Here is a 16,725-nt window from a genome sequence, read left to right on the forward strand (position 1 = left end):
TTCTAAAAGAGAACACACACAAGACTCCAGAGACAAATGCAACTGCAGACAAAATCCTAACAGCAAGTTGAATTTACATACATACATTCCCTTTCCTAAGCACATATCCTCCCCAGAAGGAAATACAAAATCATATCAACATATTGGTAAATAACCTTTCCATGTCTCTGTCTTTCTAGACACTCTCAGAAACTATGGGTTTGCATTTGCAAACTCTCTTTTTAGAACTAAACCATGTTCTGCTGTTTAAGGAAATCCAAGTGAGCAATGACCTACTTCGACAATTCAGGTTCGGTTACATGCAAACATTCATCTTTATAAATTCACTTCACCAAAACATTGCTTATTGCATGTTCCAAAGTTTGGACTGCAGATTGGCAAACAGAAAAGGAGTGTTGTCGTAACACAGAAAAAAACCCAACTTACCATAATTTGACACCAGTACTAAGATGACAGAAACAGACATTCTTTTCAAGTTCACATCAGAATCCTTTTTAATTCAAAATAAAATGAGTTTTTCAAGCAATGCAGAAGTACACAAAGTCTGCTGACAAGACACTGAAAACAAAAAGTGAAAACCATTAAGTCCTAAAGTAAGCTACTCATCATCCTAAATTATAAAGTTTCAGTTGTGGTCACTATGTGGGGAGCAGAGACAGGGCAGGACTATGAAGTGCCTGAGGGCTTCCCCCTGCAGTGAGTTCTACACCAAGCAGGACCCTGGCAAGCTTTGGAACAATCCAGGAGTCACTGAACACTTGCTGCTAAGGGACAGGGGGAGTGCAGCTGTCTGGTAACTTAAAGACACCCTGTGTGCACAAGTCAGCAAGGCACAGATCAAATCTGGGGATGGACAGGGCAACTGGGGCACCTTCCCTGCCCTTGCTCCAACTGACAATCTTGTAGTCTCATTTTGTGAGACCAAAAGAAAATGGAGACAAAGCAGGAGCACAAGTAATGACAGGGGGCCAGAGCGCACTCAGAAATACAAACAGTGTTATTTTTATTGCCATTACTTTCTAGAATAATCCCCAATGTAAATAAAGCTGCTTCCTTTACGATGCAATGAGCACTCGACTTGGCAAGGTCATTTCTAAACATCAAACCACCAATTCCTCCAAATATTCGCTCGCTTCACCTACAAGAGGAAAAAAGAACAGAAAATTTTGCTTGTTTCTCTGCAAAATGAAAGGCTTCTAAGATTTTCCAACATCTCAAGCCTTATGTCCTTTAGACATTTTCACAGTGCCCACCAGTTCCTTGGCATATATGGGGAACATAAATGCCTGCATTGTTTCTAAGGAAAAGCCTTTCTTACTGTTTTGTTGGCAAATGGAATAGACAGTGACCACAGCCTCCTGCTGAGACAGAGGGCAGTCCAACTGAGATTTAAGGCATTCCAGCAGTAAGGTCAGATCTGTTTTCATATCTAGGAGCAAACACAAAAAGCTTCATTAAAATTGTTATCTTTTCTCTCTATTAATCTAGTCAGTATTAGAATAAACCTGTCAAAATGTAGTATGTAGGTGTATTTTAAAACAGGGGGGGAAGTGAGCCAAAATGGAGCTACATCACTTCTATTCAGCCACAAACAACAAACCTAGAAATATTTCTGTCCATCCTTTGTTATTTGAGCATGAGTTCCTTTGCAGAGTAACAGCTTCCTTTTAATATTTCTGGCCTTTCATTACTAGTAACTCCTAGTAAGTCTGATGTAAACCACTAAATATTAAATTCACAATTGCAAGGTGCATTAAGTGTAAATAATACAGAGCCATTAAAGTATTCAGAGTGCAAATAAAATTCAGGGTGCAGTTGAAAATCTGTGGAGTAGTAAGGAAAGAGCCCAAGAACACAAAGCTGCTCCGTGGTACTGAGGTACAGGAGACATAAACCATGCAGCACAGCAGCAGAGCCCTCAGTCACGTGGTTGGAAACAGAACACAAAATATTCTCTGGGCACCTACACACAACCCTGGGTGGGAAAACAGACTTGGAAAATCTGCTTCTTAGTCTTTGGGGTATCATTAAAAGACTTAGATGATAATTATTTCTAACAGTGACAGAAGGTATTGTTAACAGTAAACCATTACAAGGTCTGAGGGTTCTTAAAGAAGTTAAAATACAATAAAAATGTGGATAAATATTAGCAAATTAAAACCAAAAAATGTGACTTCGTAATGGTGTGTTTTACTATGTGTGCAGGTTTGACATTGGATTTACCCTTTGCATAGCCAATACAGTATCCAAAATGTGGAAATTAGGAAAAAACATGTTCTCCCAACTGCTCACCACCCCACAACAGGCCTATCAGAGTCTACTAAAACATTGTAAAATTGATGCAGATTATAATGACAAATTATATTAGATATCTTACCACACTGACTTATCTGCACCTTTTGAGTGTTCCTTTTTTTTAAATCTCTGTTCTTGTTCTACAACAGCAAGGAAAAAGTTTTTTCAGTTCTGTTCATATTAGCAGTGTTTATAATATATGCAGTAGAAACAACATCATTTTTCTAAAATGCACTTTTCCTAGTTTTCTGCTTTTACTTTGTCATCTCACACACACACGGTTGAATGCATTCTTACATGGCAGAGTTTTCCCTTGGAAATACAGTCTTTTATGACAGCCCTGCATTTGTAACTAACAGGTGATCATCTTTTGAGAGTGGACATTCTGCAGAAATCAGGTCATTCCATGTTACCCCTGAGGGGCACTGTCAGTAAAGAACATCCCCTGCTCTGTGTCACTGATCACAACAAAGCTGATCCAACTTTCCTTACAAGAGTGGCCACCTTTGCCATCAGCCAACAACTGGCACTAAGACCAAGTCATGTTACTTAGGGGGTGAACACTCTAAAACACTCGGCCTCCTGCTGCTCAAGGAGCCACCAAACCATCAGCATTGTTCTGGCAGCACTGATCAAACCAAGGGCAGTGAGCACAGAGACATGTTCCTTACAGTGAGAACCCACTGAAATTCCCCAAAGACATTGCCACATTCCATGAACCATGCAACCCACCAAACCCCACAGCATTGCTTCTTCACAAACCCCACGGGGCAGCCTCTCAGAGCAGAGCAGCAGAGTGACATTCAGCTTTGGAGGCACAAAGATGCTCCCTCAAACACGCCCCAAGTCCCAAACAGAGAAGGTTGATGCAAGCATCACAGTAACCTCTTACAATTTCTCCAAAAATTACTTCGCTCCAGGCAGAAACTTTAAATCAGCGGCAAATGCAGCTTAAGAATGGATTCATTTTCCTTCTCCAAGTGGAGCAAGGCTCAAAGCAGAATCCTTGTCATCACTGTGCATCCATCCATTGAAAGCAGCCAGCCCTGCTTTCTCTTGGGAGTTACTGATTGCCCCATTCCTTTGCTGCTTCCCTTAGAGAGGAGAATTGAGAGAGGTCATCTCCCTGCAGCCTTTCAGAAGTGATAACAGACATGCATTTCATTTTCCTGCAAATCCAACCCTGCCACAACAAGGAATAGCTTGCCAGCCTTCCTCACCTCTTTTTGTCCTACTGCCACCACCCTGCCAGCCTAAGAAAAAACACAACCCACCCAAACAAAAGGAAGGCTGTAAAAATGAGTTCGCTCTGGAGCTAATTGCTTTTCAGAAGAGTTTCATTTAATACATGTTTATACAATTATGCAATATAAGAAGCACAAGGGGTTTAAAACTGGATGTATACAAGGACACATCTTGACCTTTACCTGCATCTTTTTGACTTTTGCAACCTACAGGAGGTACGCAAAATAGTATTTATAAACCAGCCTACATTAATTAGATTCAAATAGCTCACCTCGGTTGTTGCATCACAGAGCAAGGTGGAAAGACAAACAACTAGATTTGCTTCAACAAACAGCTGGCAAATGTTGCATCTAAAATTCTTCTCCATCAGTTATGGAAAACAACCCAGTAACATTGCTTTAAATCTCAGAAACCACTCCTGGAGAAGTGCAGATCTGTCAATGTGTGTGCTCAGCAGCACCAGAGCACATGGCTGGCACGGTGAGCAGACCAGCCAGCCTGGGCAGGACTTATCCTTCGAAACCCAGGGAGCAAAGGCCAGAGGGGAGAAGTGCGGGTTGTTGGCGCCCTGTGGAAACCAAACCCCACAGCAGCAGCTGAGGCCGTGAGGACGCTGCGCTGTGGAACAGGACTTGGGGCTCTCCTGGCCTATTTCAGCTCCCTCACACCCTCCTCCCTCAGATGGGCCGTGAGTGATTTACAGCTCTTTATCAGAGCTCCACTCTGAAGCCTTAGCAAGCACTCCAGATCAGCCCAAATATAAAAGGGAAAGAACATATACATATTTAAAATAAGAGCGGGGTGGGGGGGTGGGGGTTGGAAGGCAACAGTCTAAAGATGAAACAGCAGCCTTCTGTGGGAAGGCTGGGGAGTCCCGAGGGGGGAAATGGGGCACGGCTCGGGTACCTGTGATCCAGTGGCGCGGGTGTCTCCGGGCAGACCCCGAGGCGAGGCGGGTGCCCGCTGCCGAGCGCTGTCCGGCTGAGGGGTGGGAACTGCGGGCTGAGGGGTGGGATCTGCGGGCTGAGGGGTGGGATCTGCGGGCTGAGGGGTGGGATCGCCGGGCTGAGGGGTGGGATCTGCGGGCTGAAGGACAGCGGAGGCCCCGCCGGGCTGATCTGGGATCTCGCGGAGCTGAGGGCAGAGCCCGGCCCGGCCCCTCAGGAGACGCCGCAGCCACAGCGCCGCCCCAGCGCGTCAGGGCACGGCCGCCCTCGGACTCGGGACAGCCCTGAGCCTTCCCCTCAGCCAGGCGGGAAGCGCTTGGAATTGTAGAACCGTCAGAGGTGAAAGAGATCTTGAAGAGCATCAGTTCAACGTCAGCCCAGCTCTGACACTTCAAACACAGACCACTAAACCATTTGCCAGTGTCAGATCCAGAGGTCTCTTTAACACCTCCAGGAATGGCAAGTGCACCACCTCTCTGGCCAACATATTCCCAGGCCTGAACACCTGAGCAGTGGAATTTTTTTTCTAAAGTCTAACCTGAATTTCCTCTCAACGTGAGGCCACTTCCTCTGGCTCTCAGTGCAGGCCCAGCAGAAGAGAGCAGCCCCCCCTCAGTGCACGCTCCTGTCAGGGAGTTGGAGAGAGCGGTGAGGTCCCTCCTGAGCCTCTTCTCCAGACTGAACAAACCCAGCTCCCTCAGCTACTCCTCATGGGACATGTTTTCTAGAGCCTTTGTGAGCCTTGCTGCCCTTCTCTGGACACACTCAGCCCCTCAATGTCCTTTTTCCCAAGGGGCCCAGAGCTGACACAGCCCTCGAGCTGTGGCCTCAGCAGTGCCCAGCACAGAGGGGCAGGCACTGCCCTGGTCCCGCTGCCGACACTGCTGCTGATCCAGGCCAGGTGCCATTGGCCTCTTGCCCCCTTGGGCACACTCTGGCTCACACTGAGGCGGCTGGTGACCTGCAGGATGTGGCACTTGGCCTTGTGGAACCTCAATGGCCTTGTCCTTGGCCCATTGATCCAGTCTGTCCAAGTCTCACTGCAGAGCCTTCCCGTCCTCCAGCAGATCCACACTCCCACCCAACTGGGCATCTGCAAATTTACTGAGGGTGCTCTCAATCTCCATCTCCAGATCATCAATAAAAAAGTTAACCAGGCAATAAAGAAGTTAACCAGGACCAGCCCCAACACTGAGCCCTGGAAAACACATTTCAATGCAGCTCTGTTTGCATACTCTGCAGTTGGAGGCTGCAATGCCCCCACAACAGAAAGAGCTGCCATCCCTTGGCATTGGCCACACACACAAGTGCAGGAAAAAAGCCTTTTACTCGGTGAATATGGCTGACAGAGCTGAGCTTTTCGGCACACACTCCCTTTCCCTAATGACCCTGAACTCAAGAAAAGGTATTTCACCTTCCAGCTCTTTGCACCATTGCATCCTCAGACCATCAGAGCTCCACCAGCCTCTCTCATCCTTTTGCGCCTTCTCCCCACTCAAGCTGAGGAGCAGCTTTGATAAGAAAAAATGCAGTTCTGCTGCCAAGGAGGTGAGCCAATTTGCAAATGCAACTTACCCTACCAAAAACAGCTACTGCCTTTTTCTTTCAGAGGTGAGCCATCAGAAGTAATGAAATTGTGTTGCATTTTAAACCAAAGTGGAAAAGAAACGAAAGCACTCACAGAGGATTTGGCAGAGCCAAGAGATGCCAATGTGGCTTATCCTGTTGGCTGCTCAGTTATTGCAGCCCTTTGCTACTTTACCATTTGTCTTGTTTGGAGATTGTGCTCAGATAATTCAGTGATGGGTACAAGAGAAATTTAAAAAATCATAGCTGATTGCAAAATAATACAGCCTAGGAAAATTTTAATAGATGGTGAAGTATTTACATCAGAGTGATGACAGTTACCACACACAGAACAAAAGAAGCGTTTTAATAAAACTTTAATTACATCCTTGTTCCTCAAGTCTTACTATCCATTTGTTTGGCTGATGTAGTATTATGTAAAAATCCTGTTCAATATCTTGTATTGTTTATACTTTCCAACACTTCTGATGTGTTTTCTAAAAGCTGTTAGTATTTTTTATTTTGAAAAAAAAAATCTATTATTTTGGTAGCAACATTGCAGTTCTGTGTTTCCTTTTGGTACTCAGCTGAAAAAAATAAAGAAAAAAAAAGAGCAGAAAAAATTGCAGAGGGGGAAAGTAGATCACAAGGAGCAAAGTTACAGGAGATGAGTACATTACTACTGCCACTGCTTAAGAGCATCTCTCACAAAAAGCAGACTGGCTACACTGTCCCAGCTCCATCATTTCAACTCTCCATGATTTGTTTCTTACTTTGCAAAGCTGATCTGAGCCATTTTTGCCTATTATGAATAACAACTAGTAATACACACTTACAGTTCTCTTGTATTACTGCAACAGCACTAGGTTCCCTTAGAATTTTTTTGGGCAATTGCAGTGCAATCCCTGAATTTAAACCAGATCAAGATATTATTTGTAGCTTATTCTTGAAGGTAATTTGTAGCAAAAGTAAAAAAAATTATTGCAGATGGTCAGTGACTGGACTGTTATGTGTATGGGATGCACAGGATGATTTAAGTGCTGCTCCATTCTGTGTGACTCCAGGCTTTGAAAAGAGTAATCCCACTTGGCATTTGGACTCCATTTGGTCTCAGGAATTATGGATCCAGAGTAACTTGTTAGAAGCTTGTGAAAAAATGTCTCTGAAGTTTACAACAGAGCTGAAGTGTACAGAAGGATGAGAATTCAATGAATAATTCAATGAATACTAAGAATAAGTTTGAAAAGCATATCCAGTTATCCTGCTGGCTATGTCCAGTGGCTGTCCCCTGCTACAGTACAGTGCACAATGTCACCAGGAAAATTGTGAATGTCATCTTTAGACCAATCTATTCACACATTTTATTTTTGATCAGAGTTACTTTCTACAAATTACCAAGCTGTTTTGCCTTTTTGAGGCTCTTGTTATTTTTCGTGTGAAGTATTTCCATGTATAATACAGGTGGCTCCTGTGTCTTGGTTTGGAAAGACAGGTGTTTGCTAAGGAAGGCAGGAGCCTTTCTTGAAATGGAAAAATGGAAACCCCTTCCTTCTCAATTGCTAAAAATTTGAAATTAAAGGGGGCTCTCAGGTAACAACATGGGGGCAGGAATAACAGTTCTTTATCAGGGAAGTGTCGGCGATGGAGAGAGACGGGGAGACTGACTCGGGGATCAGAATCTGATTTTATTGTGGGATACAAGCACTTATATACTATTTTAGGGAGACTAGTAATGTGTACTACAATGATTAGGTTAAAATCATACACAAATTTATATATGAAACAACATCCCTTGCTTGCAGTTGTGGAAGGGGAGCCGGCTGCTGGCCTTGCTGACAGCTTCTGCCAGCCAGGCTGGCACGGGCTGAGGCAGGGGCAGCCAGCCTGACAAAAGCATCCATCCGTGTGGATGGGGGGTGCGTTTACGGGAGGAAAGGTGGGGATTTTCCCCACCCTTGGGCTGGTTTAATTCTTTCATTGAGTGGTCAGACCCTCCTCAGGCCTGTGGAATGGTGACAGGTTTTGTGCTTTTTCTTGTTTCCAGGTCTTGTTTTGAATTGACTTCCATGCAATTGTTCTCTCTTTTTCCCAGGAGGATTTCACCTGGTGCCCAGACTGGAGGGGGAAGCGCCTGCAGCGTCTGTGGAGCACGTCCAGTGGCAGCACTACCCCAGGGGCCACGGTCTGCAGGGACAGCCCCTTCCAGAAGGATGAGGACCTGGTGCAGGATCGGCTCCTCTCCTGGCAGCAGCTCTCCAGAGGTGGGCACCCAGCTCCATAGCTCAGCTGGCAGAAGGGCTCTGGGCAGGCGGCAGCGGGCACACGGGCATCCCGCTCTTGCAGCTGCTGAGGAGTTGCTGTGCTGTGATTAGGCGGAGGAGGTGGAACATGGCCTGCCATGCTGCCCTTCTCTAAAAACAGAGACTAGGACTGGAGGTTTGGGCTCTGAGCACAGCCAGCAGCCTGGCCCGGGCACAGGCCATGGCAGGACAGGGGGACAGGAGCCTGCTGTGACTGACCGTGGCTCTCTGGTTTCTCTCCGCAGGCTGCCAGCACCTCATGCCATGGGAACGGCACCGCTTGGCCTGCCAGGCTCGGGGGGCTGGAGGGCGGAGGGTGTTCATTTGCTGTCAAAGATAAATTATTTTGGGTTTTTTTTTTGTTACCGTCGTCATCGGAGCATTTCTTTCATCCATTTCCAAGCTTTTGGCCTGTTGTGATAAATAGATATGATTTGTGCTAACAAAATCGGGTGGTTTATACCAGCTGGACTCTATTGTGGTTTATACCATGTTTTATTTCCTGCATAGGTAAAATACCATGTATCAAATTTGATCAAAAAGAGAAATGAGGGAGTGTGAAAACCTGGATATGTGGGATGTAGAAGATACCAAAATTCAGTCTTTAATAAAAAGCATGAATTAATATTATCCAAAGAGAAGATGGGGGAAATTGTGATAAATGGATGTGGTTTGTGCTAACAAAATTGTAATTATATCAATATTTTGGGAAGAAAATTGGAAAGGTATATGTGATTCATAGTATGAAGCAGATGGGTTTCTTTGTAGATGATACATGTGGGAAACAGGATACAGGAGATTGGAATTGGCCTTGATGAACAAAAGTTAGGAAGACTCCCAAGTCAGAATTGGCATCAAGACGAAGTTAAGACAACTCCCAGGACAGGATCGGCCATGACATGAATAACATTGGGATAATTCCAGACAGGGAGCATAAAACAGTGTTCTTATCTATAAAATAATAAGGCTTAATTGGAGCATAGTGCTTACTTACATAACACAGGACTTGGGGCACATGCACAGCCTGCCAGGTTATTCAGCGGACAGTGAGGAAGACTGTTGGCCTTCCTCCAAGGAGAGCCCCAGAGAGCCAGAAGCCCCCTTAGCCACAGTGGGAGCATGTGCTGTGAGTGTGGTGATGTTGATTTCAAGAATCAGAAACAGAAGGAGATTTACAGGAAAATATTGATGAATATGTATTAGCCCACAGTACATAAGTTGAGTTTGGATCCTTTTACCTTTTGCACGTGAGGCAGGGTGGGAAGCCCTCTCCGTACCCTGAGCAGTTTTGGTTATGCTTTATCCAAACCACTGCCAAATTTCTTTTTGTAACTACTGGATTCTATTTGATTGTATTGTTTTATCTCAGTTAAAACTGCTGCTAAATTTTAAGTTTGTGGTTTATTGAATTAGACATATGGGACCCCATATATAACATGAAGAATATGACTTAATAGTTTACAAAACCAAAATGAATATCATTCAGCTAAATTAACAAGGAATAGGAAAGCATTTGAGACTTAATCACAAAGGATAAAATAACAGAAATGATGATACTTGATTAAATGAATACGTTTTAACCTAATGAGTTAATAGCTCAGTCTCCTCTGGCTTTTGATCTCCTCCTCAGAAGGGGAGCAGTTCTTTGATCTCCTCTTCACGAGGGGCACAGTCTTTAGGGTTTGGTCTCAGCTGATGATGACTGCCAAAAAGCCCCCTTAAATCCCCCCCAAAACCCCTAAACCCCCCCCACCAAACCTCCCCCCAACCCCCTCAGGATGAATTTTTCATTCATTTCAGGTAATTTTGGATGGATTTGGGGGATTTTGGTACTTTGTGGATGCTGAAGTGGGCATAGGATTCAAATCCACTCTAAATGCCCCCCTAAAATCCCTCCAAATCTACCCCAAACCCCCTCAGGATGGATTTGGAGGTAATTTTGGGTGAATTTCAGGTAATTTTGGGTCAATTCTGGGTGGATTTGGGGTGGTTTTGGTACCTCCTGGACACAAAATTTGACATAGGATTCAAACCCAGACAAAATCCCCCTAAATCTCAAAACCCCACAAATTTTCCCCCCAACCGCCTGGTTGTTGGGTCGACTTTTTGTGGATTTTGGGTTAATTTGGAGGAAATTTTGGGTGGTTTTAGTACCTTGTGGATGCCCAAGCGGGTGAAGGATTCAAACCCAGCCAAAATCTTCCCAAATCCCCTCAAAACTCCCCTCAAATTTCCCGCAGAGCCCCTCAGGATGGGTTCTGAGGTAATTTTGCGTGGATTTGGGGTAATTTTGGTTCCTTTTGTGAAGTGGCGAGGGCCCCGGGTGCAGGGCTTGGAGCGGGGCTGAGCAGCGGGGCAGGAAGGGGGGGAAGGAGGGAGGTGTGAACCCCCCCTGAGGATCCCCTGATGGGGACACCCCTAAAAAGTTCTGTGCCAGGATTGAGAAACAAACGGGACCTTTGGTTTTTTCAGTCTTCAGGCTGTTGTTCATTTTTCTCTTACCAAAAGTTCAGCACGCCGTCTGCACACCAGACTTAGCGTACAAAGAGAAGGCACCAAAAGTCATAGGACACACAGGTTCAAGGTCTTTTAAAATCATTTTGCCTAATTAACTCTTAGAATGCATTTTATTTCTACCTTTCTACCAGTAACTAATTCTTTGTCTGCCACTCAGCATCTGCATTGCAGCTCTTTCCAACCAATCACCCTGTGCTCCCAACACAGCAGAAAATGGAGGAGATGAAGAACGAGAAGGAGATCAGGCAACGCCCAAAATCCTCTGTCTTGTCTTCTATCCACCCTCATACTAAAACCCCAAAGCTCTCAGTTTTTCACCCTGTGATAAACTACACTAATCTCTATTTCACACACTCGTAGATTCCAATTCATCCCAAAGTCTTGGAAGCTTTCTCCATGGACAAAAGTTAAAAGCAGTGATCTCTTGGGGATCAGGACTTCTCAGGACAGGCAGGGAGACATTCCCTGTGCCCTGGATTCCAACAGCAGGGGGGAAGTGGAGGTTGGGGACAGGAAAAGAAGGACTTGGGCAAGAAAAAAGGGGAACCTTAAACAGCGTGGTAAACGCCATTTCTAGAGGGAGGGCCCGGGACGGCGCGGCCGTCACCTTCCCTGGTAGGTGTGGATACACAATCCAGGTAAGATTTCCCATGGATCCGTCTGGGAAACATTAGGGAGCTGAAGAATCCTGAACAACCTCGCAGATCGTGTTTGTGACAATTGTTTTCCTCATGGATTGTTTACCCCCAAGGGGTGTTTTCTTAATTAGCCAATCATGTGAAATGTAAAATAACCAATCAGGTCCACCTGTATTGGGATTGAGTACAAAAAAATGGGTTTCCTAATAAAGATGATTATTGGCCTTCTGAAGATGCATGGAGTGTGTCACTCATTTATCCGTGTCATTTCTGACTCAGCAGTGACAGGCAGTGAAGGGGAACATGGAAAGATGGGGGGGAGGAGGACACAGAATGGAGAGAGGACAGCAGCGCTCCTGTGTCACCTCTGGATGGATTCTGTCCCTTGTTCTGCCCTCAGGAAAAGAGAGACAGGGTGGCACAGAGTGTTGGGAAGGATGAAAGTTTGACAAGAAACTTTAACAGATATGTGTGCATGACAGAAAGATTTTTGAATGCAGAATCTGAAGAAGGAATAGAAATGAAAGCAAGTTTTGATATAGAAGAAAAGAAGTGCTGGGCCAGTCTTACTGGGTAACTAAGGCAAAGGGTGTGCTACTTACAAGGGGTTTTTATGGCTTAGAGCAAAGGATAAACCCACCTCAAACAAGAAGATGTTTTTACCAAGCAAAAAGATTCCATAGGTAAACAAGACTGTCAATATTGCAAATAGAAAAAAGGTCTCAGAATTTTCCATTGCAAGAAAACTGAAAAACAACTTCTAGCTTTAACTGTAAGGTACTAACTTTTAGTGACTGGAGAATAGTAATATGAATATGGTAATTACAGGAGTTATGATAGGCTATAGATAAAAGTAAAGGTAATGATTGGTTCTACTGTATTAAGATGCTCAGCAAAGCAGAGTATATAATGCACTATAACCAAAGCTAAAGGGTCCCCAGGCTTGTCTGCAGCTGGAGCTGACAGCTGGAGGCACAGGCTCTGTCACCAGACCCTGGACTGCTGTAACATCTTGGATACAATAAACTGCATTTTGGAGAGCTGCCTGGAGTCCCTCATCTCTCATTCAGGCTCTTACAGGAAAGGGACATGGGGTGACAGAGAGATGGCAGCAACCCCGTGCCATGCTGGCAGTTTTCACTCCTTGCTGCACACTTGGGAACAAAAGGGTAAGGAAAGATATGGGCAATGTTATGGATACAACTTCTAATAGTGGCTTTTAGCAAATATTAAAATGGATTTTATATCTGTGATGTTAAAGCAACTTTGTTGTAAAGATACAGCTTTTATTTCTGTTGTTAATTAAGCTTCATGAAATAGCTGCTTGTGTTAAAATTCCTGCTGGGATGGGATAACATCCAATGCACACAGGATGAGGACACCTGCACAGATCTGCCAACTATCAGCACTCCCTGTCTGCAGACAGAGTGACCAAGGCCCAAAAACTGGAGGTGATAAAGAGAAGGAGCCAAAACCACAGCCAAGAAACACACATGCTCTGAAAAGGCAGACCCAAGGAGGGGCCATGTAAAATCATTCCTGGAATATGTAAAGTAGTTTATGGATATGCATGAGGGTCTATGAATATGCAACAGGTTGGTGTAAGGGAAAAGGCATTTCAGGGGGATCCCCAAAGGGAACAGGGTGCTCCTGGCTGAGTGCCAAGATGCACCCAGCCATAATAACCTTTGCTCCATGGTCCTGGTCTCCCACTGTCCTTTATTAAACTTTTTACATTTTCACAGGAGAGTGAACATGGTTATCACATTTAGGAACGGTTTCAGTTTTTTCATTTTTTTAAAGGAGGGAGTTTTGAAGAGCTACAAGTGGCTAATCTGCCTGCAACAAGGACCATTCTACGGGCTCTTGTCACCTTTCCTGACACAGACTGTTGCAGCTCATGGAGGGTGAAGCCCTGGAGGCCCCTTAGGGGTGGTTATGGACGATTGCAGGCAGCGCCTCGATGCCCTGGATCAGGGGTGCCCCCTCCTGGGAACCCCCACGTTTTCCAGTTTCTGTGAAGCTGCCTGTGAAAAACACGTTCACTCTCCTGTAAATTAATGGCCCATTAACAGCAGATATCTCCTGGAGGGAGGATTGCTTGTGGAAGAGCTAAATTGCCTAATGCACAGAAGATAACTGCCCCACCTCTGACAGATGGCAAACACAACACACACTTATCTTGCAATCCAGGACATGTCCTCACTGGCTGCCCCCATTCTCCAGAGTTCATGGTGTCCAGGGAGGCTGCAGCTGCCGGTGCTGGGAACAAACGAGACGGGTCCTGGTTTCAGAGAGCTCCAGAATCCATTTCTGACCCCAAAAAACAGGGCAAAGGCAGGGCCATGGGGTTTTTATAGGGTACGCCAGGGGTGGAGTTTGGGTTTGGGCCAGGGGAGGAGTTGTTAGCAACACAAGAAGGATGAGATCAAATTCCTGCCTTTTAGCAACAGGGACACTCCACACAGAATGTGTCCCCAAATCCTAAATTCCTCCTCAAACACCTGAGAAATGGTGGGACTTTAGATATCTTTGATCAATTTCATTTATTTAACCATGTTTATGGTGGTTTTAAGGGTGAAGATGAATCAGAAGAAAATTAAGGCCAAAGAAACAGGAGAAGCAGCCAGGTGTGTTCCCAACATGGATCACAGGGAATGTGGGTGACCAGGGCTGTGCCCAAAGGGGCTCCTCCAGTGGGGGATGGAGCTGGAGCAGCACATGAAGCTCTTCCCGCACTCGGGGCACTCGCAGGGCTTCCCTTACCGGTGCCTCTGTTGGTGTTGGGTCAAGTTAGAGCTCCAGCTGAAGCTCTTCCCACACTGGGGACACTCGTAGGGCCTCTCCCCAGTGTGGATGCGCCGGTGGGTGATGAGGGTGGAGTTGTGCTTGAATCCTTTCCCACAGTAAGGGCACTGGAAGGGCCTCTCCTCTCTGTGAATCTGATAGTGCTGGAGAAGAAGGGAGTTGCTCTGAAATCTCTTCCCACACTTAGAACACTCGTAGGGCCTCTCCCCAGTGTGGATCTTTTGGTGGATGACCAGGTTGGAATGCTGGCTGAAGCTCTTCCCACACTCCCCACACTCGTAGGGCCTCTCCCCAGTGTGGGTTCTCCGGTGACTGATCAGGTTGGAGCTGTGCCTGAAGCTCTTCCCACATTCCTCACACTCGTGGGGCCTCTCCCCAGTGTGGATGTGTCGGTGCATGACAAGATGGGCATTCTGCCTGAAGCCCTGCCCGCAGTCGGGGCAGCGGAAGGGCCTCTCCTCTGTGTGAGTGCGCTGGTGCTTGAGGAGATTGGAGCTGGTCTGAAACCTCTTCCTGCATTGATCACACTCGTAGGGCCGTTCCCCAGTGTGGGTCCTCTGGTGCCTGATCAGCTCAGAGTTCGACCTGAAGATCTTCCCACACTCCTCACACGTGTGGGGCTTCTCCCCATCATGGAGCTGCTCATGGAGCACCAGCTCTGAGCTCTGGCTCCATCTCTGGCCGCCTTCCCAGCCCAGGCTGGCTCTTTCCCCCTCAGATCCCCGCCATCTGCGTTTGCAGCCCCTCCTCGTGCAGGATCTCCGGGGCTTTTCCTCCCCGTTGGATTCCTGTGCTGTGGAGCTGCTCAAAACGGCCTCTTCCACGAGGTTCTGCCCCGGGGATTTGTCCTCCCTGCTCTCCATGCTCAGCTCCTGCTCTGGAGGAGGAGGGACAAGGACAGGATGGGATTTGCCTCCGTGCCACAGGCAGGGGGAAGGAGATCCCCCCAGGGCTGTCCTGCAGCTGGGGGCCGCGCTGGGCTGGGAAATGGAGCAGGAGAGAGGGGGAAAGGGGCACTGACTTCCTCCTCACCTGCCTCAGTGTCCTGGGGCACCTTCCTCTTCCTCACTGCCTCCCAGGGGCTGCAATGGGAAATCCTGGTTTGGGTAAAACAATGGATGACCACGTGGATTTTGAAGGTCCCTTTGCCCAAGTCCATCTCTACAAGTCACAGGCCACCTGGGCTCCAGAAAAACCTCCCAAACACCAAAATTCAGCCCTGAAAAAGCCTCCAAAGAGTTCCCTGTCCCTGGTCCCTCTGGTGTTCGGGGTTCCCCCCTGTCCCAGCTGCTGGGGGTCACACATGGATTGGGGGTCCCCCTTCTCCTCACTGCCCATCCTGCCCAGGCTGCTGGCAGTCCCAGCAATCCCAAAAGCTCCCCCCTCTTTGCCCTCCCCATTTAGGGATGCCGGGGCTGTTTAGGCTCCCGGGCTCCCTTCTCCCCTCATTCCCTGCTCTGGGCTGCAGGGGCTCCAAGGAGTCCCCCCTGCCCCTCTCCAGCTCTTGAGGGTCCCGCCAATGGCGGCGCTCCCCCCTCTCTGGGCTCCCCACTTTGGGCTCCTGGGGGACACAGGGCTCTGCTCCTCCAGGCTGCCTCTGCCGGCAGCCACCAACGGCACCCCCCGATGTCCCCCCAAGGGGCCTTTTCCACTAAGCCTTGGACTTCTTCATTCTCCAAACATCCCCCGAAAAAACCCAACCCAGGGATCCCCCCGGGATATCTGGACCGAGCTCCCGCTCTCCGCCCACCTGCGCGATGGGGGGCGGTTGATGATCCCACAGGTGGGGGCTGCAAATCCAGGCAGGGCTCGAGCACATGGTTCCGTCTGCCCAGCCTTGATCCGCCTTTGCCCCTCCTTTTCCTCCCGCTCCTCCCCTTCCATCCCCGCTCCTTGTCCTCCTCCGCAGTCTTATCTCCACCTCCTTCTCCTCTTCCATCCCTCCCCTTCCATCCCTACTCCTCGCCCTCCCTGACCCCACCTCCTTTCCCTCCTTCGTTCACTGCTCTCTCCGCCTTCATCCCTCCTCTTCCATCTCCCCCCCCCTCCTCCCCCTCCCTAACCCCACCTCCTTCTCCCCCTCCATCCCTCCCCTTCCCTCCCTCCTCCTCCTCCCCCAGCAGCAGCGACACCCTCGGTGCCCCGTTCCCGCAGCAGGAGCGGGGATGGAGCCGGGACAGGTCGGGATGGGCAGCGCGGGGCTCTCGGCTGCTCCCAGCCGCTGCGGGCGGGGGGAACCCGGCCCGGGCCAAAGGAGAGGCAAACTGGGAAAACTGGGGGCTGCACATCCAAACTGGGCCTTGCTGGGGACCCTGCCTGGGCACTGCCAGCCCTTGGGGCTCCTCTCGGCACCTCCGGGAGGGGGGAACGCACACAGGGCTGGGGGATCCCAGCAGTGGCAGCGCTGCC

General features: G+C 47.8%; 1 protein-coding gene across 1 annotated transcript; it reads right to left on the reverse strand.

Annotated features, from left to right (window-relative positions):
• Positions 1–14,120: 14,120 nt before the first annotated feature.
• Positions 14,121–15,190, reverse strand: LOC132334780 (zinc finger protein 239-like). Its single transcript, XM_059860894.1, has one exon. The coding sequence runs from the start codon at positions 15,177–15,179 to the stop codon at positions 14,271–14,273; it is 909 nt and encodes a 302-aa protein (XP_059716877.1). The 5' UTR covers positions 15,180–15,190; the 3' UTR covers positions 14,121–14,270.
• Positions 15,191–16,725: the final 1,535 nt, after the last annotated feature.

This window comes from Haemorhous mexicanus, chromosome 16 (assembly GCF_027477595.1).
Source record: "Haemorhous mexicanus isolate bHaeMex1 chromosome 16, bHaeMex1.pri, whole genome shotgun sequence".
Lineage (NCBI taxonomy): Eukaryota > Metazoa > Chordata > Aves > Passeriformes > Fringillidae > Haemorhous > Haemorhous mexicanus.